Genomic DNA, 27,744 nt, shown 5'->3' with positions numbered 1-27,744 from the left:
CTATGGTTCAGTCACAGACTCCGGGGCAAATCGGTCAGCGTCATGTCGGACAACGCCACAACAGTTGCCTACATCGACTGCCAGGGAGGAACCAGAAGCCAACAGGTGTCCCTGGAAATAGACCCCCTAATGACATGGGCAGAATCAAACCTACAAGAGATCTCAGCCGCCCACATCGTGGGAAAAGACAACGTCACTGCGAATTACCTCAGCAGAGAAAGTCTAGACTCAGGGGAATGGAGGCTGTCAACCACAGCCTTCCAGTTGATAGTAAACCGCTGGGGTACACCAGCCTTGGACCTCCTGGCAACCCGGTCCAACACCCAAGTTCCCTACGTCTTCAGTCGCAGATGGGAACCACAATCCCAAGGGATCGATGCCCTCATCAGGCCTAGCCATAGGAAATCCTGCTATACGCATTCCCACGTGGCCGCTACTGGGCGGGATCATCCGCAAGATAGAACACCACAGGGGGCTAGTACTTCTAGTGGCCCCGGACTGGCCAAGAAGGCTGTGGTACGCAGACATGTGAAGACTACTGACAGGAAGCCCTTTCCCTCTACCTCCACACAGGCATCTGCTCCAGCAAGGCCCGATCCTCCACGAAAGCCCAACTCGATTCTCTCTTACGGTCTGGCCATTGAGATGACACGCCTGAAGAAGAGCGGATACTTGGGGGCAGTGATTGACACCCTGCTCCGAGCATGCAAGTTTTCCACATCTCTAACATACATACGGATATGGAGAATATTCGAAGCCTGGTGTGAAGACCACGACATCCTCCTGCGGACAGTCAAAATTTCTACGATTCTGGAATTCCTACAGAATGGCTTACAAAAGGGGTTGTCCCTCAACTCCATCAAGATGCAGGTGGCCGCGTTGGCATGCTACAGATCCAAGGTGAAAGGTGGCAGCCTAGCCTCTCACCCGGATGTCTCCCGCTTCCTGAAAGGAGTCAAACAGATCCGACCACCCCTAAAGTGGCTGGTGCCTCTATGGAATCTCAATCTAGTCCTAGACTTCCTAGCAGGAGCCTCCTTCAGACCCACCCACGGTCTGACTCCTAACATTGAAAACTGCATTCCTAGTGGCAGTCTGCTCGGCCCGTCGCATCTCTGAGCTTCAAGCACTGTCCTGTCGAGAACTGTTCCTCAGGTTCACACCGGGATCCATACAGTTACGTACGGTCCCCTCCTTCCTACCAAAAGTGGTTTCTCACTTCCATCTAAACCAAGCCATCTCGCTGCCATCGCCAGACGAGCATAAGGACTCGGAAGACTCTAGCCGCCTTCCCCATCTTAACGACAGCAGACTCCTAGTCCGATACCTGGAGAGGTCGGAATTCGGAAGAAAGAACGGACCACCTATTCGTCCTTCACAGTGGGAAGAAACAAGGGGAAGCGGCCTCGCCGGCAACCATAGCCCACTGGATCAAAGAAGTTATCAAGGCGGTCTACGTAGAGGCAGGCAAACCTCCACCTCTACAAGTCAAGGCCCATTCCACTAGACCCCAGGCAGTGACCTGGGCGAAAACCAAGATGCTGTCACCCGCTAAGATCTGTCGGGCGGCGACATGGTCCTCCATTCACACCTTCTCTAGGTTCTACTGCCTGGATGTCCAGGTTCGGGAGGACACAGCATTCGCAAGGGCAGCATTAAGTGGGCCACGGGCAGCCTCCCACCCGGTTCGGGAGTAGCTTTTGTACATCCCATTGGTCCTGAGTCCATCTGCTACACGCTAGGAAATGGAGAAATTACTTACCTGATAATTTCGTTTTCCTTAGTGTAGACAGATGGACTCAGCATCCCGCCCACGGCTGCCACCAAACACGGGATCCTCGGGTGATAATCACCGAGAGCAAGACAAACACGGGTAAGCCACGCTTCCCTCTAATGAGGACACCCATACCTACCGGGTGTCGACGTTTCTCGGTTGAGTGCACTGGCGGTCTCCAGCTACAACCACATCAAGCAGTTCAAGTTAATCAAGTTAATCAAAGTTAACCAAGTTAATCAAGTTATTCAGTCACGCATATATCCACAATTGCTTTTCGAAGAGAATACCGAAGAGTAGAGCTTCCTGCAGGGGTATATGTAATAGGGCTGTCGTCAGATTGAAATCTGACTCTGTCTCCAACTGCTATCAGGAGAACACTATACCCATTGGTCCTGAGTCCATCTGTCTACACTAAGGGAAACGAAATTATCAGGTAAGTAATTTCTCCATTTTAAAAGCATCCATTTACTAACATGGCAAACATCTCAATTCTTCCCTACAGCCAAAAGAGAAGTCTTCAAGGAAGTCCTATCACAGTTACAACTGGAAAACTGCAGAAATACTAAGATATCACTGAGTGATGCTCTCCAAATTGGCCTAGAAAATTTAGGGAACTCTGGACAATATACCTTAAAAGAAATTCCTTGGCATTTCCTGCATAAAGTCTTAGCTTTGAATGTGACCGCTAGGAGGACCAGCCTTGAACACAGTGCATTTAATGAAGGACACTGTGAGGATGTTGATGAAGATGCTAAGGATAATGATATTTTTTATCTTAAATCCAAAACCACCAGAGTCTCTGTAAACCCCCTTGATGTTCTCTGTATCCTTTTTTATTGCACAGACAGTTTTTTGCAGCAGGAAATGATGCTAAAAATGTCCATGTGCCAATTTGCTCTTCCACTCTTGTTACCTCCTTCTGATAACACCAGGTGCACACTGTTGCTGTGGGCCATGAGAGACATTGTGAAAAAGTGGACACCTCATTCACTGAAAGATAGCAAAGGATTTCGAGAAGAAAGTCTGGTGCTCATACCAATGCCAATCATTTCCTTTGTACGGATTGGGAGCTGCAGCTTTTCCAAGTCCAAAATACTCAATGACGTACTTAGCCCCCCACAGCACCACCAGGATTTCTTCATACACTGCAACATGGATTCTGGAAATGTTCCTCGAAGGATCTCTGATGGGTTGGTGGAAATTTCCTGGTATTTCCCTGGAGGGAAGAAGAATTCAGATCTGTACCCAGAACCTATTGCTGTTGCTAATTTACGTGGAGCTATTCAATCTTATTGGTTGCAGTTCAGCTTTCTGCGTGAGGTGTCCTCTGCAGTGTTTGTGTTTGTCGAAACAATTACTGAGAGAGAATATGAACTACTACTGTCTCTGACAAAATCAAAACCCAAATACTACTTCATCTTTAATCCTCAGATTAGCACACACAATGAGTCGCTGAAATTCCTCAATAAACTGGCACCAGTGATGAAATTAAACAGCTCTCATCTGTTGATGAAAGACTGTACCATGAATGATGCACAGTTTGTGAAGAAGCTGCAGTCCACCATAGCAGATATTATAAGACATCCACCAAGCACTGTTGCCATAGAAGATATGGCAGTTGCAGCACGAGGACTTGGAATCCAGGTAGATGAAGACTGCGAGGAATGCCAAAGAGCCAGTATGTATGCCAAAAAAATCACTGCTGAAATAAAAGATGTTTTGGAGTACAAGAAGAAAATGATGAAGTTACAGGGGGATCCATGGATGAGGTTGGCTAAAATAGAAAAGGAACTATGCCAAATGAAGAGGCAAGAGGACAACCTTCCAGAGGTCTATAAATCTAGGCTGAGAAACGAATTGTTCAAGCTTCGCAGAAAACAGAATAGATATGGCATAACTGATGGTATGGCTACATTTATCTCTGGCATGGGAAATCTCTCTAAGATTGAGAAGCATTATTTTCTGAAGTGGTTGAAATGTAGCCTGGATTCCATTACTAGGAAAAATCTGTCTAACCTGAGAGCTGAGTATAGAAAGGAATATCAAAGCTTAGGAGTAGTTTCCAGGAAACTAATAAAACTTGATGAAAGGATATCCACCAGTTCCTTGGGTGTGGAGCACTTCATGCGCGAGATGGGGCAGTTGTATGAGGCTGAGTGTTCCATGTTTCAGGAAGGCACCATAAGAAAGGAACAAAGTCAGTTCACCGGTCTTCCTAGCATAGCAGCTGATCTCCTGCTAGATGGTTTTCCATTAGAGTTGATTGATGGAGATGCCTCTAATATTCCCCTGCAGTGGATAACTGATGTTTTGACTGAGGTCAACAAAAAGATGGAGGGAAGATGCCGAATGGTAGTAATAACAGTGCTGGGAGTACAAAGTACAGGGAAATCCACCCTTCTGAACACCATGTTTGGGCTGCAGTTCTCAGTCAGCAGTGGCCGATGCACAAGAGGAGCCTTCATGTTACTCATTAAAGTGAAAGAAAATTTACGGGTGGAATTTGGCTGTGATTTCATCATGGTGATTGATACAGAAGGCTTGAAAGCCCCTGAACTTGCCAAGCTGGAGAACAGTTATGAACATGATAATGAGCTAGCAACACTGGTGATTGGATTAAGTGATATAACCATAGTCAATATGGCTATGGAAAATGCTACAGAAATGAAGGATATTTTGCAGATTGTGGTGCATGCATTTCTCAGGATGGAAGAAACAGGGAAAAAACCTAATTGCCAGTTTGTGCATCAGAATGTGAGTGATGTGTCTGCTTATGAGCAAAACATGAGAGACAGAAAACACCTACTGGAGCAACTGAATGAAATGACAAAAGCTGCAGCTAAGATGGAAAAACAGAGAGAAATGTCATTTTCTGATATTATGGATTATGATCTTGATAAACACAACTGGTACATCCCTGGCCTTTGGCATGGTGTTCCTCCCATGGCTCCAGTGAATGTTGGATACAGTGAAAATATACAAGATTTAAAGAAATATTTGATTGAATTTGTAAGAGAGCATTCTATGAAAAAAGCACCACAAGATATTTTAGCATTCACTGAATGGATCAAGAGCCTGTGGAATGCAGTCAAACATGAAAATTTCATCTTCAGCTTCAGAAACAGCATGGTAGCTGAAGCCTACAACCAAATGTCTATGAAATATTCTGAGTGGGAGTGGAATTTTTCCAAGGAGATACATTGCTGGGTTTCTCAGGCAGAAACTATAATTCAGAATCACTCACCCAGTGAACTGGATGCTGGTGCCTTCAGCAACCTGAAACATGAGGCATTCCAGAAACTTGAGCAAGAGGAGATAAAGATTTTGCAGTGTATAAACAATTACTTTGAAAGTGATATGCAAAATTTGCATCTCATAGAAAAATACAGAGAAGATTTCATCACCAGCGCAAAATGTCTCCAGAAAAGGCTTCAGGATTACTCATTGAGTAAGTGTGAAGAAGCATTGCAGATTTGGAAAAGCAAAAACAGAATAGAAACCATGCAGACTGTGTACATAAAGACAATTGAAGACAAAGTCATCAGCCTTCTGGAAGACTGCAAGAAGAGAGGACACGAGCTAGAAAATCAGGAACTTGAAAAAGAATATGAAGCAATGTGGGAAAAGATGCTGGAAGAGCTGCAGCTCTGTCCTTTGGAGAGACACCAAGTTCATGAAGATATGCTCTGTCACTTGTGGAAGGACCTGAGCAATCGGGGGGCAGCAGTTAACCAGAAGCTACAAAATGCAAAAAGCCTGCTGGATTATGGAAAGGAGTCTTTCAGTATGAAAAAAGACTATCTTGAATTATCTTGGCATGGAATCAAGAAATGGAAAGAGATGTTTACACATGAATTATTTTCCAAAGCGGAAGTTATTGCTAAACATTTAGTGGACACATGTGACAACTACATTGAAGAGAAGGTCAGTTCCAAAGTTGACTATGATGTGACCTATTGTCAAGAATTGCTTCATATCATTAATTTAAGCCTAAAGCAGTATGATAAACAAAAAGTTCACACTAACTCTTGTTTTGAAGTAGACCTAAAGCTTCATATTTTGGGACGAGCAGCTTGTAGTTTTCAAGCAATGCATGAAGATTTCATTAAAGAAAATGACCCACATTATCGTCTAGAAAAGTATAAGCCACAGTTTTTTTCCACCTTTAAAGATCTATACATGGAGAAGGATGAATGCCAGAAGAGGGCCAGAGATTTTTGCGATCAGTGTCTCAAACCTGCATTTCTTGACTATGTGATAAAAGCACTTGGGATAGAAATAGTGGATGACATTCTCCATGGTAAACATTCCTTTGAATACAACAGCCGGAGTTTCTTCCAATTTACTATATTAAAGAAACTTCTGGAAGAAAAGAATTTTGATAACTATGTGGAATATATTAACAGCTATGAGGAGTTTGTGAAGAAGTGGATCTGGAGGCACATTTTAACTCATTACAAACAGACTGGAGTCTTAGAAGTTCTGGAAAAAAGCATCCTTTCCACCATCATAAAGAAAGTTAGAGAAACTCTTCAAACCTTAAATGACTTGCATATTAACACAGTATCTGCTTTCTTAGACAACTTTTGCAAGATGTTAGAAAAAGACCTGGTAATTCCTAAAGACAGCTTGGAATTGATTCTTTTTCAAAACCAAATGAATGTTGACCAGTTTACTGGTGACATTAAGTTCTTTTTTTCCAAACTAGATGACAATATTTTGAAGGAACTTCAGTTAATTAAAACAGAGGACAAGCTTTCCAAACTTCCTTTCAAGCCCCAGAATGAGATCTTTAAAAAGGTGTTTGGATGTGGGAAGCAGTGTCCATTCTGTAAAGTCCCCTGTGAAGCAGGAGGAAAGGAACATAAGGAACATTTTGCATCAGTTCATCGACCTCAGGGATTAAATAAATACAGATATGACGCAACAAAAATACTTGTGCATTCGTTATGTTCTTCCGATGTTGTTTCCAATGGGTCATTCAGAAATTTCGTCACAGGATTGAATTGGCATCCCTATAAAGAATACAAATGCTATTATCCAGATTGGCGTATTCAGCCAGATCCCAGTATAGAGGCTTCTGACTACTGGAAATTTGTTCTTAAGAAGTTTAATAAGCAGTTTGCTGAAAAATACGAAGCTAAACCAGCTGATCTTCCAGACCAGTGGAAGAAAATAACCTGCAAGCAGGCTCAAAAGAGTCTACATGAGGCCTTCTGTATGAAAGAAATGTAGGAAGCAAAAGTGCTTGGCAATTGTATTAAAATGTTATCATTACTGATATGTGAAAAATCCCAGGTTCTGTAGTGTGGGGCTAGTGAACTGTGCTGATAGGGCAACTGATAATAGTTGAATATTTGCCGAGAGTCATGATAATCGGTTAGTCAGATTGAAAATTTGAGGTTTTCAGTGACAATTAGAGAGACTGTATAGGTTGCATCAATGCAGTGTGTTGTAACTAGGAGAATGGGGATATAAGGATAGGCTGAGAAAGCTGCTGTCTTTGGTTACACTTAAAATAGAACATAGAATTTTCATACGCTAACCATCCTTGGGGTATTTTCAAAAGTCGTTTACTCAGATAAATATAGATTGCCTACCCTCAACTTGGCTAAAATTACACGTCGGCTTCCACAACATACATATTTTTTAGCCTGGTTAAAAAGAGGCATTGCCAGGGGTTGGTTTAGGTCAGGGGTATAAAAGAGTGCATATACTTGTCATTTTCAAAAATATACATACTATTTCCCAGCCAAAATTAGTCTGTAGAAAAAGCAGTTGCAAAGTATACAGCCGCTTTTAGGGCATATACTTAATGCACATTTCAAAGATGGAGGTTTCTCTCTGACAGTCTGCATAAAGTACGCATGTTGAAAGTGGCTGCATGCTTTACATCATTGTGGGCTGTTTAGAAAACTCACCCATAGAAGGGTAAATTTTTAAAGTCCACATTGGCAAGTTCGGAACAGAGCTGCAAAATACCTTGTGGAATGAGATTTGATTAGTTCATATTGAGTGTGCCCTGTTTCTGATGTCATGGCCAGTGTGCCCATTTGGATAGCAGTCAGTAAGTGAGTTAACTGAGCATCCTTTTGCAAACTTGAAGAGAGGATGTTGTCTAGTAGTTAAAGTAATGGGCTTGGAACCATGAGATCATTGTTCAGATTCAGGTAGATTTTAAAAGGGTTACACACATAAGTTATGCGCGTAACCCTTTCAGAACCCCCCTGCGCGCGCAGAGCCTATTTTGCATAGGCTCGGCGGCACGCACAAGCCCCGGGACGCGTGTAAGTCCCACGGCTTTGCTAGGGGGTGCGTGTCGGGGGGCGGTGTGGGTTTGGGGCGTTCCATGAAGGCGTGGTTCCGGCCCAGGGGTGTGGCCGAGGCCTCCGAAATTGCTCCCGGGCCAGGGAATCGCTTGGCGGCAGCCGACTGGAGCGTGTGAGTTACACCTGTCTGGGGCAAACGTAACTTTCGCGATAAAGGTAGGGGGGTGTAGATAGGGCTGGGGGGGTGGGTTAGGTAGGGGAAGGTGGGGGGAGGCTGAAGGAAAGTTCCCTCCGAGGCCGCTCCGATTTCAGAGCGGCCTAGCGGGAATGGGCAGCACGTGCCGACCCTGGATTTTATAAGATACGCGCGGCTACGCGCGTATCTTATAAAATCCGGCGTACTTTTGTTTGCACCTGGTGCGCGAAGAAAAGTACGCGCGGGCGTACTTTTCTAAAATCTACCCCATTCTGTTTTTCTTCTAGATTCTCCTTGTAATTTTATTTTCCATTGCCTTGAATACCCACTTCCAGTGTAAGCTTTTTGTGGAAGAGATGTGTAGGAAAACCCCAGTATAGAATACAGAATAAATGCTGAAATAAAAATAAATTATATGACTACCTTCATTGGCTCAAGGGCAATCTCAACAGAGAGCAATTGAAATAAAAAGTTACTACTAAGACATTATTTGTAAAGTATTTAAGGTTGTTATAATGTTAGTATTATTATATCTGTTTATAGCATAATTCTTATATAAACAACTTGCAAAAAAACAAAAAAAGTAAACCTTTAAAATTAAAATGTTTTTCATATTTAACTAAGGTCCACTGTCTCCATCAATTATTTTTCTGAATTTCAAGGCAGAATCTGTGACATTACTTATTTATTTATTTTATTTATTTATTATTTTTATATACCGACATTCGATCTCAATTGAGATATCAATTGAGAAACTTGTAATTTGTCCTTCATTTTATACATTTTTTTATGACATTTATATTTTTCTCTTTATTCATGAAACATAAAGAAAAAGAGCAAAGATACCAGGATAGATTTTGTTTCTCAATCCTTCTTCTGTTTCTTAAACTAATGTGATAAAGGGGCCCACTTTCTCACAGTTTTGACTTTCCTATTCAGATCCGATTTTAACACATTAATTTCCATTTATTCCCATATTTTAATCAACCAATCATTAAACAAGGGTATAATTACTGATTTCCACTTTGCAAAAAGTGCTTTGTGCCTAACTGATAGCAGCTATTCCTTGAGTGTAAAGTAAATAACCCAAGCGCTGTCTTCAGGCACCAGTCCAAAGAACATCATCAATAAGCTAAAGTGAACAAAAATTCTCATGATTTCTTATAGGGATACAAAAGAAGCAATCTTCCCACTTTCCTAATTTCTCCAACATTTTCATCAGGCCACAGCATAATAATCTGTTATCCAAGCAGCAGCAATTTAAACCTTGTCAGAATCTTATAGAGAACAATTTTCAAAGTCATTGATGTAGGAAAACCATGTTTTATCTTTATTAATTGGCTATCTGAAAAAACGCTATCCCTCGATATGGCTAAAAACAGTGGGCCAGATTTTAAAAGCTACGCGCAGGCATAGATTTTTGCGCGCAACCCGGCGTGCACAACTCTACGCCGAATTTTATAACATGCGCGCACATGTTATAAAATTCGGGGTCGGCGCGAAGGGGGTGCACACTTTTGCACCTTGCACGCGCTGAGCCCTAGGGGAGCCCCGATGGCTTTCTCACAGGACAAGCAGGATGGTTGTCCTCACAAATGGGTGACATCGAGGATGGAGCCCACCACGGAAAACTTCTGTCAAAGTTTAAACAGAACTTTGACTGGCCCCTACTGGGCATGCCCAGCAAGGCACTGACCCTGCAGCCAGCAGGGGTCTCCCTTCAGTCTTCTTTTTTCCGCGCAGCAGTTGCCACGCGGTGAAAGGAGCTCTCTTACCACGTTCCTGACAGGAATTCGGTATTTTTCTATCCGAAAAAAATTTGCCCCTCAGGGGTCTCCCTTCGACAAATTTTTGTCACTTTCGCGGAAACCGGTAAGTTTTTTCCCTTTTTTAATCGGCGGCCTTCGATTTTGGCCCTTGAGGCCTGTGGGAACTTACTGAGCCCGCGCCTAAATTTGGCCTTAAGCCATGGCGACGGGGTTCCGTCGATGTCCGGATTGTACCCGGACTATGTCCATCACTGACCCCCATAGGGTTTGTGTTTTATGTTTGGGTAGTGAGCATGATGTCCTGACTTGCACCAAATGTGCCTTAATGACACCTAAGGGTCGCAAGGCCAGGATGGAGAAGATGGGGCTCCTCTTCCATGCACCCACCCCAACGCCATCGATAGCATCGACGTCATCGGAACCGGCACCGTCGAAGTTGCACCACCATCGCCAACCCGCCGGTGACCGTCCACCATCGATGACTTCTCGGCCGTCGACTCCTGTCCCCTCCCCGGATGACCGAGGAGATCGGAAGGATAAGCATCGCCATCGACGGCACAAGTCTCGGCCCGTCGAGGATCCGCAACCATCGACCTCTGAACAGGCCGAGCCACCGAAGAAAAAGCCTCGGTCGGACCTGGCACCGTCCACGTCTCGTTCGCAGGCACCGAGGAAACCCTCACCCTCCCGGGGTGCGGGGGCCGTGATCCCACCGGTTACGGTGGTCCCTCCGGCCCTGCCTCAGCCTCCCTCTCCCGTCGAGCCGGGTATGCTTACCCCTGGTCTCCGGGCAGAACTGGACCGGCTGGTCCAGGAGGCCATCGAGAATGCGATGCGAAGATTCCAGCCTCCACCGGCACCGCCTCCGGCACCGATTCCGGCACCGACCTCAGCACCGACTCTGCCACCGAGGATGGAACCGACCACCGAGCCTATAGTGGAAGCGTTGGCACCGATACTAAATCGTATGGAGGCACTTATGCGTGCCCTTCCATCGGTGATTTCATTAGCACCGACTACACCATCATCTCCGGAAGGACATTCATCGACAGGAGAAACACCGTTCCGGATTCCTCCGTCCGGTGTCGTTCCATCGGTGCCTTCACATACCTTTCCACCGATTTATCCTTCGGCTCCATCGATTCCAAGATCGGCACCGATTCCATCGGTGGCCCCGAAGCCCTCGATGCCGTTCACTGTTCCGCTTGCAGCACCGGTTCCATCGATGCCTTTGGATCCTCTACCAGGTCCTTCAGGACAGCAAACCTTACATGATCCTTATGATACCTGGGGTGATGATTCATCTTCAGATACAGATTTACCATCCCCACCATCTCCTACAGAGAGTAGAAAACGATCTCCTCCTGAAGATCTCTCCTTTATAAATTTTGTAAAGGAGATGTCAGAAGTTGTGCCTTTTCAGCTGCAATCTGAGACCGATGACAGGCACCAAATGATGGAGCTGCTCCAATTTTCTGGATGCCCCCAAGATCATCGCTTCCATCCCCATTCACCAAGTATTTCTGGATCTTTTAAAGAAAAACTGGGAATCACCTTCATCTGTGTCACCAGTCAATAAAAAAGCTGACTCAACCTACCTCGTTCAGTCAGCACCAGGATTTCAGAAGTCTCAACTGGATCATCGCTCTGTTGTAGTTGAGTCTGCGCAAAAGAAAGCCAAGCGTTTAAAGCCACACTCTTCCACTCCCCCTATCAAGGACAACCAATTTCTTGATAGTGTGGGAAGGAAAGTGTATCATGGGGCTATGTTGATATCTCGTATAGCTTCATACCAACTTTATATGACTCAGTACAACAGAGCTATCCTTAAACAAATGCAGGACTACGCTGACACCTTACCGGACCAATACCAGCCACAGCTTCAAGCCCTCCTTCACAAAGGATTTGAAGCTGGGAAGCACGAGATCCGAACGGCCTACGATATCTTCGATGCTTCCACGAAAGTCTCAGCTACTGCCATCTCAGCCAGACGTTGGGCTTGGTTAAAATCATCCAACCTTCGCCCAGAGGTTCAGGATCGTCTAGCCGATTTACCCTGCTTAGGGGATAATCTGTTCGGAGAACAGATTCAACAAATTGTGGCGGAATTGAAGGATCACCACGAGACGTTGAAACAACTTTCGTCTGTTCCATCTGAGGTATCCTCCAAACCACCACCTAAGAAGGACTCCAAAAAGTCATTCTTTCGGCCACGTCGTTATTACCCTCCGTCGACTAGGCCTCGTCCGGCTCGATCCTCCACCAGACCTCAGCCACGCCAACCTCGGAAACAAAGACCTGCTGTAGCCCCACCCCCCGGACCTGCGGCAGGCCTTTGACTTCCCGACTCGGAGCACATGCCATATCCCACTCCCCCACATCCCTGTAGGGGGTCGTCTGTGCCACTTTCTACAGCATTGGATACGGATTACCTCAGACCAGTGGGTGCTGGCGATTATCGCACAGGGTTACCACCTCAATTTCATAACTCTTCCGGCAGACTCCCCGCCGCTTCAAGCGTGGAGTCTATCCAGCCATTTGGCTCAATTACAACAGGAAGTTTCTCTTCTTCTGCAATCAAATGCTATAGAACTCGTTCCTCCCTCTCAACGAGGCAAGGGATTCTATTCCAGATACTTCCTAATTCCAAAGAAATCAGGAGGGCTACGTCCAATTTTAGACCTTCGAGCCCTCAACAAGTACCTTCAAAAAGAAAAATTCAAGATGGTAACCCTGGGCACGTTACTCCCTCTGCTGCAGAAAGGGGATTGGCTGTGCTCCCTCGACCTCAAGGAAGCTTATACCCATATTGCGATAACACAATCCCATCGCAAATATCTGCGGTTTCTCGTAGGCCGCGACCATTATCAATACCGAGTACTGCCTTTCGGTCTGGCATCTGCTCCACGGGTCTTCACCAAATGCCTCGTAGTTGTAGCAGCATTCCTCAGGAAGGAAGGTGTCCACGTATACCCCTATCTGGACGACTGGCTGATCAGGGCCTCCACCCCTCAGATTGCCCGGTCCTCCCTACAATTGACAATCAACACACTCCTTTCCTTAGGGTTTCTTGTCAATTACGAGATATCTTGCTTCGTCCCATCTCAAACCTTATCTTTCATTGGGGCAGACTTGGACACCTTACAGGCAAAGGCCTACCTTCCGCTACAACGGGTCCAAACTCTCATGTCCCTAGCTCACCAGCTCCAGTCTCAAGACACTGCCACAGCTCGCCAATTCCTAGTTCTCCTAGGACACATGGCATCCTCGGTTCAAGTCACTCCCATGACCAGACTAGCCATGAGGGTAACACAATGGACTCTACGACAACAATGGATTCAAGCTTTTCAGCCTCTGTCCTCCATAATCACAGTCACACAAGCGCTGCGCCTATCCTTAACTTGGTGGACGACTCAGGTCAACCTCCTTCAGGGCTTACCCTTTCTTCCACCGGATCCGCAAGTTATCCTAACCACCGACGCTTCCCACATCGGTTGGGGGGCCCATGTGGACAATTTTCAAACCCAAGGGTTATGGTCCAACGAGGAAGCCGAACACCAGATCAATTTCCTGGAACTTCGAGCAATCCGCTATGCGCTCCGCACTTTCAAAGATCATCTCTTTCATCAGATAATCTTAATCCAGACGGACAACCAAGTGGCCATGTGGTACATAAACAAGCAGGGAGGCACAGGCTCCTTCCTTCTGTGTCAGGAAGCTGCGCAGATCTGGGCGGAAGCCCTCTCCCACTCTATGTACCTCAGGGCCACTTACCTGCCGGGAGTAGACAATGTATTGGCAGACCGGCTGAGCCGTGTCTTCCGACCGCACGAGTGGTCACTCGATCCTCTGATAGCGACCTCTCTGTTTCACAAGTGGGGTTCTCCCCGCATAGACCTCTTTGCGTCCCCTCAGAACCACAAAGTGGACGATTACTGCTCTCTCATTCGGAGCCAGAACTCTCGGCCGAGGGATGCATTCTCCCTCAAGTGGACAACCGGTCTGCTCTACGCATTCCCCCCACTTCCTCTTGTGTCAAAGACTCTCGTGAAGCTACGCCAGGACGGAGGAACCATGATCCTGATAGCACCTTACTGGCCACGCCAAGTATGGTTTCCAATACTCCAGGATCTCTCCATCCGCAGGCACATTCCTCTGGGAAAGGACCCGCATCTGCTCACTCAAAACGACGGATGCCTCCTCCATCTCAACCTCCAAGCCTTGTCCCTGACGGCATGGATGTTGAAAGGTTAGTCCTTCAGCCTTTCAACCTTTCAGATTCCGTTTCTCGAGTCCTGATAGCTTCACGAAAGCCTTCCACAAGAAAGTCTTACTCATACAAATGGAAAAGGTACACATCATGGTGCACTTCTCAGTCCCTTGATCCCCTTTCCTGTCCAATTTCCAAATTCTTGGACTATTTATGGCATCTCTCTGAATCAGGTCTTAAAACCTCTTCCATTAGGATGCATGTCAGTGCGGTAGCCGCCTTCCATAAAGGTGTACAGGGTGTCCCTATTTCAGTACAACCCCTAGTAACACGTTTTCTTAAAGGCTTGCTCCATCTGAAGCCACCCTTACGGCCTCCGGCCCCATCCTGGGACCTTAATCTGGTTCTTGGTCGTCTAATGAAACCTCCTTTCGAACCTCTGCACTCCTGTGAGTTAAAGTATCTCACATGGAAAGTGTTATTCCTTTTGGCTATCACTTCAGCTCGCAGGGTTAGTGAATTACAGGCCCTAGTTACCTATCCGCCTTACACTAAACTCCTGCAGGACCGGGCGGTACTCCGCACTCACCCTAAATTTTTACCTAAGGTAGTTTCTGAGTTTCATATCAATCAATCCATCATACTACCTATCTTTTTTCCCAGGCCCCACTCCAACTCTGGAGAACAGACCCTGCATACCCTAGACTGTAAACGAGCTCTAGCCTTTTACCTAGACCGTACAGTTTCTCACAGGAAGAGCACTCAATTATTCGTCTCTTTCCATCCTAACAAGTTAGGACAACCTGTGGGTAAGCAGGCTCTTTCCTCCTGGTTGGCGGACTGCATTTCTTTCTGCTATGAGCAGGCTGGCATTCCTTTCCAAGACCGTGTCAAAGCACACTCTGTGAGGGCCATGGCTACGTCAGTGGCACACCAGGTTGGCACACCAGGTTGGCACACCAGGTTGCAGCCCTGACATCTGCAGGGCTGCAACCTGGAGTTCTCTCCATACCTTTGCAGCCCACTATTGTTTGGACAAAGCTGGAAGACAGGACTCCATCTTCGGCCAATCTGTCTTGCGTAACCTTTTTCCAACCTGATGTACCAACACCCTTCCACCTTCCCGGTAGGGTGCGGATGCCCTTTCCCAAATTCCACCCCACTTGTACTGCCTGTTGCACGTCGTTGGGTGCATTTGGTGCAAGTCAGGACATCCTCAGCTCGGTACTCACCCATTTGTGAGGACAACCATCCTGCTTGTCCTGTGAGAAAGCAAATGTTGCTTACCTGATGTAACAGGTGTTCTCACAGGACAGCAGGATGTTAGTCCTCACGAAACCCGCCCGCCACCCCGCGGTGTTGGGTTCGTTTTGTTTTTACTTTCTAGGCACTGCCTGTAGCTTTGAAAATCAGACTGAAGGGAGACCCCTGCTGGCTGCAGGGTCAGTGCCTTGCTGGGCATGCCCAGTAGGGGCCAGTCAAAGTTCTGTTTAAACTTTGACAGAAGTTTTCCGTGGTGGGCTCCATCCTCGATGTCACCCATTTGTGAGGACTAACATCCTGCTGTCCTGTGAGAACACCTGTTACATCAGGTAAGCAACATTTGCTTTCCCTGTTCCCTCCAAGGCCGCTCTGAAATCCGATTTCGGAGCGGCCTCGGAGGGAACTTTCCTTCGGCCCCCCACCTTCCCCTATCTAACCCGCCCCCCAACCCTACCTAAATCTCCCCCCCCCAACTTTATTTTATAAGTTGCGCCTGCCTTTGAAAATCCGCCCCAATGTGTATGTGTGCCACAATATATATACTTTGAGCTGCATTACAGGGAAGCGTTTCAGGGGACACTTAGGTTGGGGGAAGAAAAGTATGCATATATTGTATTCACAGGTCTGCAAGCACATTTTAAAAATCCCCTTTGAAAATCTAGGGCTGGCAGGGATACATGGGGTTCTTTGTCTCTGCATACTTTACAGAGGCAACATATGCATCCAAAAGTACTCCGGGAGATTTAAAAATGCAATCTTCATAGCTGTTTACCCACATAAAAAGCTTTGAAATTTACACTTATAGTTTGGGAGACTAATCCCACTTCCTTCCTCTGTTGTGGTTGAATAAACAATTAAAGCCAGCAGTTTAAGGAGAAGAATCATTTTTATTAAAACAGCAAAAGTATAAGTATCTTAAGGAGAGAGAGTAACAGATTACCATGCATGGCCACCGCAACAGCTTTCTCAGAGATCATTCCCTGATACAAGGAATTAAACAGAGATTATACCTCTAACCCCCAAACCAATGACTAGTTTAAACAATTGGCAAAATATTCATATGACTGGCTATAATGAGGAAACAATTATTGCTAGTAGCTATATGTAACTTCAGTATGCAAATGCTATCAATGAGTAAGATGAGATTGCAGCTAGGCTGAAATGTCAGCTCTGGCCTTGGTATACTTTATGTTGCGTGTTCCGGCCGCGGCAGGCCTGCAACCGGGCCTATTCACCTCCGGCGCCCGGCTCCTGGACCTGGCCCGGTCTCACTGGCGGCGGTGGGCCTGCGCTCCTGCACTCGGGCTGTCTCCTTGGGTGCTCCCAGCTGTTCTGCGGACCTCTCTGGCTCATGGCGGGTCTCCCCATGTCTGCCGCAGAGAGACGCTGCCATCCAGCGTCCTGCCTCCTAGGCGCACACCATCCTGTCGGCCTTTAAAGGGGCAGCGGTGGGAAACTAACCCGCAGCCCCGGATGATGACATCATCAGGCGCCGCTACTTAAGGCAGGGCCCGCTACTCACGCCTTGCCTTAGCAACAGGTCTCCACATTAGTCGTATGCTTCGTTGCTCGTTCCTGTTGCTGACTTTGTTCCTGGTTCCTGTTCCTGACTTTGTTCCTGGTTCCTACCTAGTCTTTGCTTCAGACTGATTACTGGCTTTGACCCTCGCTTCGTTGGACTACGCTCAGGACTGACTTCTGGCTTTGACCCTTTGCTCCGCTGTACCTTGCCTAGTTCTGCCACCTGCCTCGACTCCAGCCTATTCCTGACCTCACCTCTGGACTTGGCCCTGTTAGGCTTTGGCCTTCTTCCGCCCAGGCGTCACCTATCCTTGCACTCTGGTACATCTTTGCCACCCGGGTCTCTGGACTCCTGCCTCATCCGGACCTGCCTAGGTCCCTCTGATACCTCTGCTGGTTCCTGTCTGCCTGTTCTGAATATCTACGGGGATTCATCTGACGGAGGCTCGCCTAAGACCAGCCGGCCCCGGCATCCAAGGGCTCAACCTGCAGGAAGCAAGGACTGGTATTGGCGAAGCTCCAGTTGGCTTCCGTTTCCCGGTCTGCTCCGCTTCCCGATGTTGGGGAACTTTAGGGTCTGCCCTATGGGTAGCATCAACCCCACCTCGGGCCAAGGGTCCACCACCAGCGCAACACTTTAGACAGCACATAGCACAGTACTTTTCAGTTTTACACTAGCAGTTTTCTAGCACATACTTTTATGCAGCTTCTGTTTTGTGCATATTATTTTACTAGACAAACTAAGCAGAAATGAAATTGAATACTTATCGGTAATTATAAAGCTACTTGTGACCAAAAGCTTAGGAAAACAAGAATACTGACCTGTCTAAACGTGTCTCATTGCCTCTTCACCACTCTCCCAGGCACAATTTCAAAAGAGACCCAAACACCCACATCACCCCTACTGTAATAATTTACAGTTAGTTAGCTCCCATTTCAGTTTCCAAATATACCATATTTCGATGCTAGAGAATGCAAACTGGAAATGCAGGCCTTTTTGAGGTGAACCAGGGTGGAATCTGATGCTATGAATTTTCATTTGCAACAATTTGGAGATTTTCCCTCTTTTTTATATCTCCTCCTAAACCCACTTAGCCCAATTATTACAGTGACAGTCCTCGGCTGTGGGCCATGCACCAGGGCTATTTCTAGAACCTTACAATAATGGGTGCTAAGACTGGTCATTAGGTGTTGCTAGTAATTGATGACTGGGACACCCTCCCCCTCAGATGCTGTGAATGTTGTCTCTGCAACATCGCCAACCTAAGAAGCAGAAGACCTGACCTGGGAATCAAAGCTAGGTTTCCACATGGTAGTATGCAGCACTGCTACTATGCCATAGGGCTGGCCCCTGGAATCAAAATTGACAGACTAAAAAATAAATATAGACCTCTGGGTAGTCAGTCTACTTATATGGATGGAATAAGAACATACCACCTAATGAATGTATTGTTCCACTTAGGTACCTGGCTTCCTCCCACTGACTGGCAATTTATTCAGCATGGCGTGTCAGAGCTGGCTGAGGACATGATCCCTGTGACTGCCTTTAAAGCTTTTCAGTCTTAGCTGCTGATTTTTCATTCTGAAGAAGCCATTCTCAAACTATCATGAGGTGGAGAAATTTGAACTGGCTCATGTCCCTGATCAATACCTGAATGGCTTGCTAGCTCTGGAAGAGAGGCAGTACAATCTTGGCTAGTAACACAGAGTCTGGATATTATAGAAGTCTTACGGTACAATGGGCTGGGCTAGCAGTACAGGTGAAGATCCAGCTGTCTGAGGCTTGTAGAGACTGAGTGCACCCAGCTGAACATAACAGATTAGCAAAGGCGATATTAAGCCAGAGGAACAAAAGTGAGGACAACCTTTAAAAAAATAAATTTAAAAAATGTGCCAGCAGTCCGGTTAGGAAAAGTGATGCTAAATTAACGAGCATCCATTTTGCTAACCTGTGGCTGTGCACAGGTTAGAAAAATGGATGCTTGTAAAATTGAGCAACCGTTTTCCTGAATGGCTAAGAGCCGACCTTTCCTGGGTGCCCACTACCGAGGAGGAGCTAGGGGTGCACCATTTCTCCTAGCGCCTCCTTTTTACTGCACCGCAGCAGCCGATTTAAATATTAAATCAGTTGCCCAGGATAGGTTGATCAGCGTGCACTAGGAGAGTAGGCGCTCAATCACGAGTGCCCGTTTTCCCTGCGCCAATATTGCATCAGCTTGATTAGTCTAGAAAGTTTTGTTTTTTTCCAAAAATTGCATTCCCAGCTTACCCCGAGATTTATCAAAATGCTATAAATATAGCGGAAATAGTGCCCTCGGTTAAAAGGGGCATGGTTAGGCTAATTGCCTGGCTCGCACATCGCATAGGCAATTTATCACCCATGGGGGAGGGGGAGGGGGAGAGAGAAAGAGAGACTGTATGGAGTCAATCTGACACTCTATATATGTACCATTGAAGAGGGGCACTTTGAATCGGGGTCGATTTTGGAAGGTTGGGGCGTTAGGGGGTGGTGTTACAGAAACATTCTGAGGTATTCATAATAAAACTGACCACTAAAGATTTGTAGTCATTCTAATGGATGAAAAGTATAACTTGATGAATAGATTTGCACAGCAGAAATCTTTAGTGATGAAAATTTTAATATGAATAAATAATAATGTAAATAATGTAATCCTTACTGTTCGGCTCTCTTATTTTTATCTCTCCTCCAAGTTTAAGACCCTTGTTGTAATGTAACTTTTGATCTCCCTGCACTTGTTTATGTTCCGTTTTCTGTTCTCACCCCTTGTTACATGTAAACCGGCATGATGTGGTTTCTAACCATGAATGCCGGTATAGAAAAAACGCAAATAGAAAAAAACCGCAAATAAATAAATAATAAGTATAACTAGAGGAGTAGATTTGTACATCTACAAATCTTTAGTGATGCCAATTTTAATATGAATATCTCAGAATGTTTCTGTAACACTCCCCCCCCCCAACACCCCACCTTCTGAAACCCACTCCGATTCAAAGTGCCCCGCCACAGTGGTGTGTATATATATATATATATATATATATATGAGAGGGAGAGAGAGTCAGACATAACGCAAGACTATCACAAGCACAACACACTGAAGCTGGCTAAGTCCTGTTTCACAACCTGCGCTGAGCCCTTTCCCACTCACCCAAATTCAATGACAAGTAGAGAACTGACAGCCCCGCAATCCTCCTCCCATCTGCCCTAATGGAATGTAAAATTTAAGGCCAACAGCTCCCCTCATCCCCACTGCCTGAATATAGTAAAGGTACTGGGCCCACAGCCCTTGCAGCTCCCCTCTTAATTAGGATTTTAAATATGGGGATAATGCACCGTTCCCCCCCAATAGAATTTTAAATCCAAGACCAACAACTTTCCCTGATCACCTCTTCAACCCTGAGAAGCATCCCCCAAACTTCCAAAGCCAGGTCAAAGGAAAATGCAGCCTTCCCTCCTCCCAGCTTACTGTGCAGCCTTGCTTTGACAATGCTATAGTAGGGATGCTGGCTTGAGCACCCAAATTGACGGGCGCCCAAGTCAGCGAAAGCGTATGAACGCATGCCGTGACGTCACGCACGCCCGTTCATGCGCCTTTGCTGACGAGCGCCCGTGCACTACGGGTGTGCGTTCATCCATCTTCGCCGGCGGGGGCCGCTGGAAGCTGCTTTCGCTGCCGGCTGCCCCCGGGAGGCAGGGGAGCCGCGGTGCCCGCCTCCGGAGGGCAGAGAGGACTGTAAGAAAAAGTAAGTTAACTTTTATTACACTTTATTTACAATATTTTAATAGCATGTCGAGTTGCTTTTCACCCTGCGCCTTGCTCGCCTTAGGTTTTCTTTTGATTAAAGTTGGGATCCACTTCCTGGTACCTGTCATTTCAAATGACATTTGAAATGACAGGTACCAGCACACCCAGGATACTGTATAGGCGCTGTATAGCGCCTATACAGTAAAATGGATTGCGCTTCATGGACGCGGCTTGCATTTGCATGCCATTTAAATACAGTATCGAGCGGTAGGTGATCCAAACTGTGCGTGCGGCAAACGCAGGTGCGCCGGGCACTAACGCACCTCTTTCTACCGCCCGTTACTGTATCGGCCCGCCTGTTTCTACACTATGTTTGATTTTGTGGTACTGCAGTTGTTTTTCTATAATGTTGGAATTCGGTTAATTACTATATTGTACTTTTAGATTACATAATAATCACTTGCATTGGTTAATCTTTATATTGCTATTGCCTTGATTGGTTTAAATTACTTTCACAATTGCACTTAATTTGTATTTTTGACATTTGGAATACCTTCATATTTATTCTAACTCTGACAATCTTCTCCCCTTGAAACAGGCTTCTGCTGAAACATGTGTTTGAAACTTATCTCCAATTTTTTTATATAAAAATTATATTATTGCTATATTATATAATTACTATTTACTAGTTGCAATTCACAAATCATTTGTGGTGAATGCATATCCCTTTTTCCCTTCTGCTTTCTATTCCTTTCCCCACTCCCCATGTCTTCCAACCCTTTCCTCCACCATCTCATCCCTCCCCTCCTTTATTTCTATTTTCCTTACCCTTTGGTTCCCCAGCTTGATCTGTCTTCCCCCTCACCCCCATATCTCTCATTGCCCACAGGCTTTTTAGGCCCAATTGCTCTCCACAATGGCTTCAGTCCTGTGGACTCTGGTTCCTTGCAGTCATGCCTCAGTGGCTTTTACTACTACACATACTGCTGGGGGAATTCTGTGCAAAGAAATTTAAAATTCTGCAGACTTTATACTGGTCAAAATAACACAATTTACATGACAGTCTTTAAGTAATTACATTTTAAATTAATACAGAAAAAAGCAAGTTTGCTTACCGTAAACGATGTTTCCGTAGATAGCAGGATGAATTAGCCATGCTGTCATGGGGGATCTGTCAATCAGGCCCGGGAGGCGGAGCTTGTCAAAGCAGAGAACAGAGCTTTGCTCTCTGCGGCTGCGCGTGTGTTCCCGCGCAGGAAAGTAACGGAATCTCCTCAGTCTGTAATTAAGCTGTAGTGTAGTCGAAGACTAGGTGACTGCCAGGGAGGAGGGTGGGTCAGCATGGCTAATTCATCCTGCTATCTACGGAAACATTGTTTACAGTAAGCAAACTTGCTTTTTCCCGTGGATAGCAGGGCTGAATTAGCCATGCTGTCATGGGAGTCCCAAGCTCCCGATCACGTCGTTTATGATATATGTGTTTGGACGTGATCTTTGACAGTGTGGCAGTCACCGTGGACAGGAGGATAGAGATTGCAGTATTGCTTGCCCTATCTTCGCATCAGTGGCTGTTTGCTGGTCAAGGCAGTAATGAGATGTGAAGGTATGCAGTGATGACCATGTAGCTGCCTTGCAAATGTCTATGGGTTGCACATTCTTCAGGTGTGCTAAGGAGGTTGCTACTGCTCTAACTTGGTGAGCTTTAGGAGTAGACCGTAAATGTAAATTCTGTTTGTCGTAGCAGAATTTGATGCACTGCGCTATCCAACTGGAGATGGTGCGTTTAGCCACTGGTAGTCCAGGTGCCTTTGGGTCAAAGGAGACAAAGAGTTGAGAAACACGGGCGTCCGAGTTCGTTCTGTCTTTGTAGTGTGTTAAAGCTCTCTTACAATCCAGTGTGTGCAGTAGTTTTTCCCTATCGTTTGCATGCGGTTTAGGGAAAAAAGTTGGTAATTCCATTGTCTGATTGAGATAGAATGGGGTAACTACTTTGGGTAGGAAGGACGGGTGAGTCCGTAGAACTACCTTCTGGTGATTAAATTGCAAGTAGGGAGGATAATGGACCAAAGCTTGTAACTCGCTAACTCTTCGTGCTGATGTTACTGCAACCAGGAATACCACCTTCCAGGTGAGGTATTTAATGTGTGCCGAGTCCATGGGTTCAAAGGGATAAAGCGTGAGCTGTTCCAGAACTATATTGAGGTTCCATGGAACTGGAGGTTTGGATATCGGAGGACGAATGTGTGTTAAACCCTTCATGAAACGAGTCAGTAATGGGTGATTGGATATAGGAATGTCATTGATTGTTTTATGATAGGCGCCGATGGCGCTGAGGTGAACTCTGATGGATGATGTTGCTAGACCAGCTACATATAGTGTATGAAGATAATCAATGAGCAATTCCGGGGAACAGTCCAATGGTGGTACACCTTTGGAAGTGCACCAGGCAGAGTAGCGTTTCCATTTATAGCTATAATTTTTCCTGGTTGAGAGTTTCCTTGATTGTAACAAAATGAATTGTGCTGAAGTGGAAACTCCTTGTTCTATCAGAAGGAGCCTTTCAATCTCCAAGCTGTCAAGTGTAGAGATGAGTGTAGCGGGTGTAGGAGTATTCCTTGATCTTGGCTGAGAAGATCTTGACGATTCGGTAATAGAATTGGATCCTTGATGGATAGTCGAAGCAGGAAACTGTACCATGGCTGCCTCGGCCAGGCCGGGGCTATGAGTATCAGTTGAGCTTTGTCCGCTATACACTTCTGAATTGTTCTTGTTATGGGAGGAAAGGCATAGAGAAGGCCTGTCGTCCACGGAATGAGGAAGGCATCTTGGGTGATCCTGAATTGGCTTGGTCGTATGGAGCAGAAGTTGGGAACCTGTGCATTGGTCTCTGTTGCAAAGAGATCTATCGAAGGTGTTCCCCACTGCAGAAATATGTCCTGGACTAGTTCTGTATTGAGTGTCCATTCGTGAGGATGAAAGATGCGGCTTAGTCTGTCCGCTCTTGTGTTTGCAATTCCAGGTAGGTAAGTTGCTTGGAGATGTATGCAATTCTTGTGAGCGTGTTCGAAGACTGTCAGGGTCTCCTTGCAGAGGGTCCATGAACCGGACCCTCCTTGTTTGTTGATGTAAAACATCGCTACTTGGTTGTCTGTGTAGATCATGACCCTGCGCCCTTTCAGGTGGTCTTGGAAGACTCGCAATGCATTGCGAATCGCTCTGAGTTCCAGTAGATTTATTTGTAGATTCTGTTCTGAGATCGTCCATAACCCTTGGGTTTCGTAAATCTCGAGGTGTGCACCCCATCCCTTGCGAGACGCATCTGTGGTTAGGACTGCATTGTGAGGAGGGGGGGGGGGCTGAACAACGCTCCTTTGGACAGGGTGGAATCTAGGAGCCACCATGCTATATCTTTTTTCATTTCTGTGGTCAGCGATACCCTCTGCGTCAATGGTTGTGAATGCTGTTTCCATTGGCGCTTTAGACCCCATTGTAGGCATCTCATGTGCAACCTGGTGTTGGGAACCGTGAAGTTCGCCGCTGCCATGTGGCCCAGAATTACCAAGACTTGTCTTGCTGATGGCCTCTGAGTATGTTTCAAGGTGTGTAGAAGTTGACGGAAATGTGATATTCTGTCGACTGGGAGGTATGCTCTGTTGCACGTAGTATCCAGGCATGCGCCTATGAACTGCAACTGTTGTGTTGGTTGTAGGTGTGATTTCTGAAAATTGATCACCAACCCTAGTTCTTGCAAACAGTGTATCACCCAATGGAGGTGATCCAGTAAGACATTTGGAGTTGAGGCGATTATGAGCCAATCGTCCAGATATGGAAAGATGGTTATACCTTGTTTCCTGAGATGAGCCACCACCACTATCATGCATTTGGTGAATACTCTGGGTGCAGCCGAAAGGCCAAAGGGAAGAACTTTGTATTGGTAGTGTTGATGCCTGTAGCGAAAGCATAGGTAACGCCACGAGGATGGATGGATTGGAATGTGCGTGTAAGCATCCTTCAGATCGATGGAGCACATCCAATTGTTGGTCTGAATGAGAGGAAGAATTGACTTCAATGATACCAATTTGAATTTCTCCTTGATGAGAAATTTGTTCAATTCCCTTAGGTCTAGTATGGGGCGAAGTCCCCCCGACTTCTTGGGTATGAGGAAGTACGGAGAATAAAATGCTGCTAAATTGGAGTGTGGGTGGATTTGTCGAATTGCTTGTTGTTTGCGAAGTAAAGCAATTTCCTCCCCCAGTTGTGGATGAGAATTGTGAGTCTTGAGTGTGGAAAGATGAGGCAATATGGGTTTTGTGAGAAATTGGAGTTGGTAACCTTGACGTACTATCTCCAAAACCCATTGATCTGATGTTATTCTTTCCCAGGCTTTCAGGCAAGAACGAATTCTGCCTGGTGGAGCTTGATGTTGTGGTGGCGACTGAGTAACTAAAAAGATGAAGTCGGTTTTGCTGCAGTAGCAGGTTGTTGTGCCTGCTGCCTCTGGTTATGTGGTTTACCCCTACGTTGGTTTGAGGTATTGTTCTGCGGAGCAGGACGTTGGTAAGTAGGGTATGGTTGGTTTCAAAAAGATTGATAAGATCTATAAGGTCTTCTGGCATATGTTTGCCTACGAGTAAATCCCATATAATGACGTGTAGTCGAATAAGTAGGATGTGATGTTAATGATTGTACTGCTAGAGCTTCTTCTTTTAATTTGCTGACTGCATCTTGGAACCTTTCTCCGAACAGGTTATCTCCTGTACATGGAAGGTTTGTAAGTTTCTCGTGCAAGTCTTCACGTATTGAACTGGAACGTAACCATGCTAGTCTGCGGGCTGCAATGGCTGTTGCTGATGCCCTGGATGATGTCTCATGTGCTTCGTAGATTGACCGCAAAAGATGTCGAGAACACTCCTCCATGTCATGAAGAGGCGGAGGTATCTGATCAGCAGTGGAGGAAAGCATACCTTTCATGGCTTGTATGCACTCATATAGGTATTGTACCATGTAGAATTGATGTTGCATAATTCGTGCAGTTAACATCGAGTTATGGTATATTTTCCTGCCAACCTCATCTAGATATTTGTTGTCTTTCCCTGGTGGGAAAGTGGTATGTGACTTTGTTTTCTTGAACCTTTGCATTGCCGACTCTACTACAATGGAAGCGTGAGGTAATTGTGGTAGAGTGTATAGTGATGCTTTCTTCATTTGAAATTTAATGTCTGTTTTCCTGGAAACAGCTGCAATTGTATAAGGCGCCTCCCAGGATTTTTGTAAGACTGAATGCAGGATATCTTGTGGTGGAAGAGATGTTGGTTCCACTTGAGTATCAAAAATCTTTAGAAGACCAAGAGTTTCTGCTCTAGGGTCTGTTTCTTTTTGGACCTCTAGCTGTAGTATGGTACCCATTTTTTCTAGGAATTTTGGGTATGTAAGGTCTTCAGGAGGGGAATACGGCTCCTGTATTTGATCCTGCGAATCCGACAGACATCCCACAGATGATGATGGGGATGTTTGTATTGAAGGAGAATCAAAAGATGTATCATGTATATGAGTTGGCGAGGCTGGTCGGTTTACCATGGGAGATATAGGTGGTTCTGCCGACTGCTCTTCATTAGACTGTGCTTTATGTTCCGTAGAATTGTCATCAGCAATATTAGTCATTTTAAAAGATGATTGCAGCGTTTCATAAAAACCTGCTAAAGACTGAGACAATTGATGAAATGCTTCTCTTGTATGAGAGGGCATTATCATACGATTGTCTTGTTGTGTGAGGTACCTGCTTTAAGGTACATAGAGTTATTTTGAGGTGAAGTAGTAGGAACTTTCCTGTCCTTTTGTTTTTTATTGAATGAAGTACTTCTTAAGTCTTCCGAATCTGAAGAAGTATTAGAGGAAAGAATTTGTACCACCTCTCTATTTGAGCAGGTACTAGATGGCACTCTACGAGAAGATTTAGAAGTCGAAGGACTTATCTCCCATGTAGCACTCCCATGTAGCACTCCTCTTCGTCAATTTTTTAAGGTGGGAGTGAACTGAGTGCTTATGATAATTGTCAGCCCCCGAAAGAAGAGCTGTGTGAAGGGTAACTTTGTCGCTTCAACTGAGCCTTTAATTTTTGTGGTGAATAATTATGGCTTATACGCTCAGATTTTGATCTATGCGCAGATTTGGATTTATGCACGGATACATGCTTACGCGCAGATGTAGAGTTATGCGCAGGTACGCGCGACTGTAGACTTATGCGCGCTTGTAGATTTGTGCGCGGAAGTAGATCTGTGTGCGGTTGTAGTTGTATCCACATATGTTCCTGATCCTGAACGCGCCAGGGTTATCTGCGCCGATGTGCTCGGCGCCGTGCGCATACGTTTTTCTGCAGTCGGCGCCGTACGTGCAGATTTTCCCGGCGCCGTGCGCATATGTGTTGCGCACGGTGGTTTCTTCTGCACCATGCGTGCCGGAAGTGCTAGGTTGTGCGCAGATCCCTTTCTTGGCGCCGATGTGTTGTTATGGGCAGATGGCGCCGTAGTCTCGGAAGTTGTCGGCGCCGAGGTTTCCTTCTCTGACGAGGTATGTTGCGGCTCTATAGGCTCTGAGGATTTCTGAGAATCCATTGGCCTTCGTTTTTTTATGCTTCCCTTACTTCCCAGAGTGGAGGATTTAGGATCCAGCGACAAAGTTCTTTTCCTTGATGGAGCCGATAAAGTTAGCGGGCCAGGCGATGAATGAGCCTCCGACGGATCTCTTGAGGCAAAAAGTTCCTGAAGCCTATAGGCCCTTTGTTTTAATGCTCTAGGTCAGCGATTCTCAACCGGTGTGTCGCGACACACTAGTGTGTCGCCAAGCACCGGCTGGTGTGTTGCATGCTCCCGGTCTCTCCCGCTGCTCTTTCTTCCCTGCTGCCGTTGCCGCCGGGCTATCAGAACGTTCAAGCCCAGTGGGAACGGCAGCGATGGTAGAAGAAGCAGTGGCACCTAA

At 45.9% G+C, this 27,744-nt stretch overlaps 1 protein-coding gene across 1 annotated transcript in view; it reads left to right on the top strand.

Annotated features, from left to right (window-relative positions):
* The window catches only part of LOC115094692 (interferon-induced very large GTPase 1-like), a 57,301-nt gene extending 49,247 nt beyond the window's left edge, over positions 1–8,054 (top strand). The window contains exon 5 of the mRNA XM_029607943.1: positions 2,280–8,054. Within this exon, the coding sequence (XP_029463803.1) occupies positions 2,280–7,012 (4,733 nt within the window). The 3' untranslated portion in view covers positions 7,013–8,054. The remainder of the gene's footprint in view (positions 1–2,279) is intronic.
* Positions 8,055–27,744: the final 19,690 nt, after the last annotated feature.

The sequence above is a fragment of the Rhinatrema bivittatum genome, chromosome 6, assembly GCF_901001135.1.
Source record: "Rhinatrema bivittatum chromosome 6, aRhiBiv1.1, whole genome shotgun sequence".
In the NCBI taxonomy this organism is placed as follows: domain Eukaryota; kingdom Metazoa; phylum Chordata; class Amphibia; order Gymnophiona; family Rhinatrematidae; genus Rhinatrema; species Rhinatrema bivittatum.
Note: the sequence above shows the minus strand (reverse complement) of the source record. Positions and strands in the feature narration are given on the sequence as shown.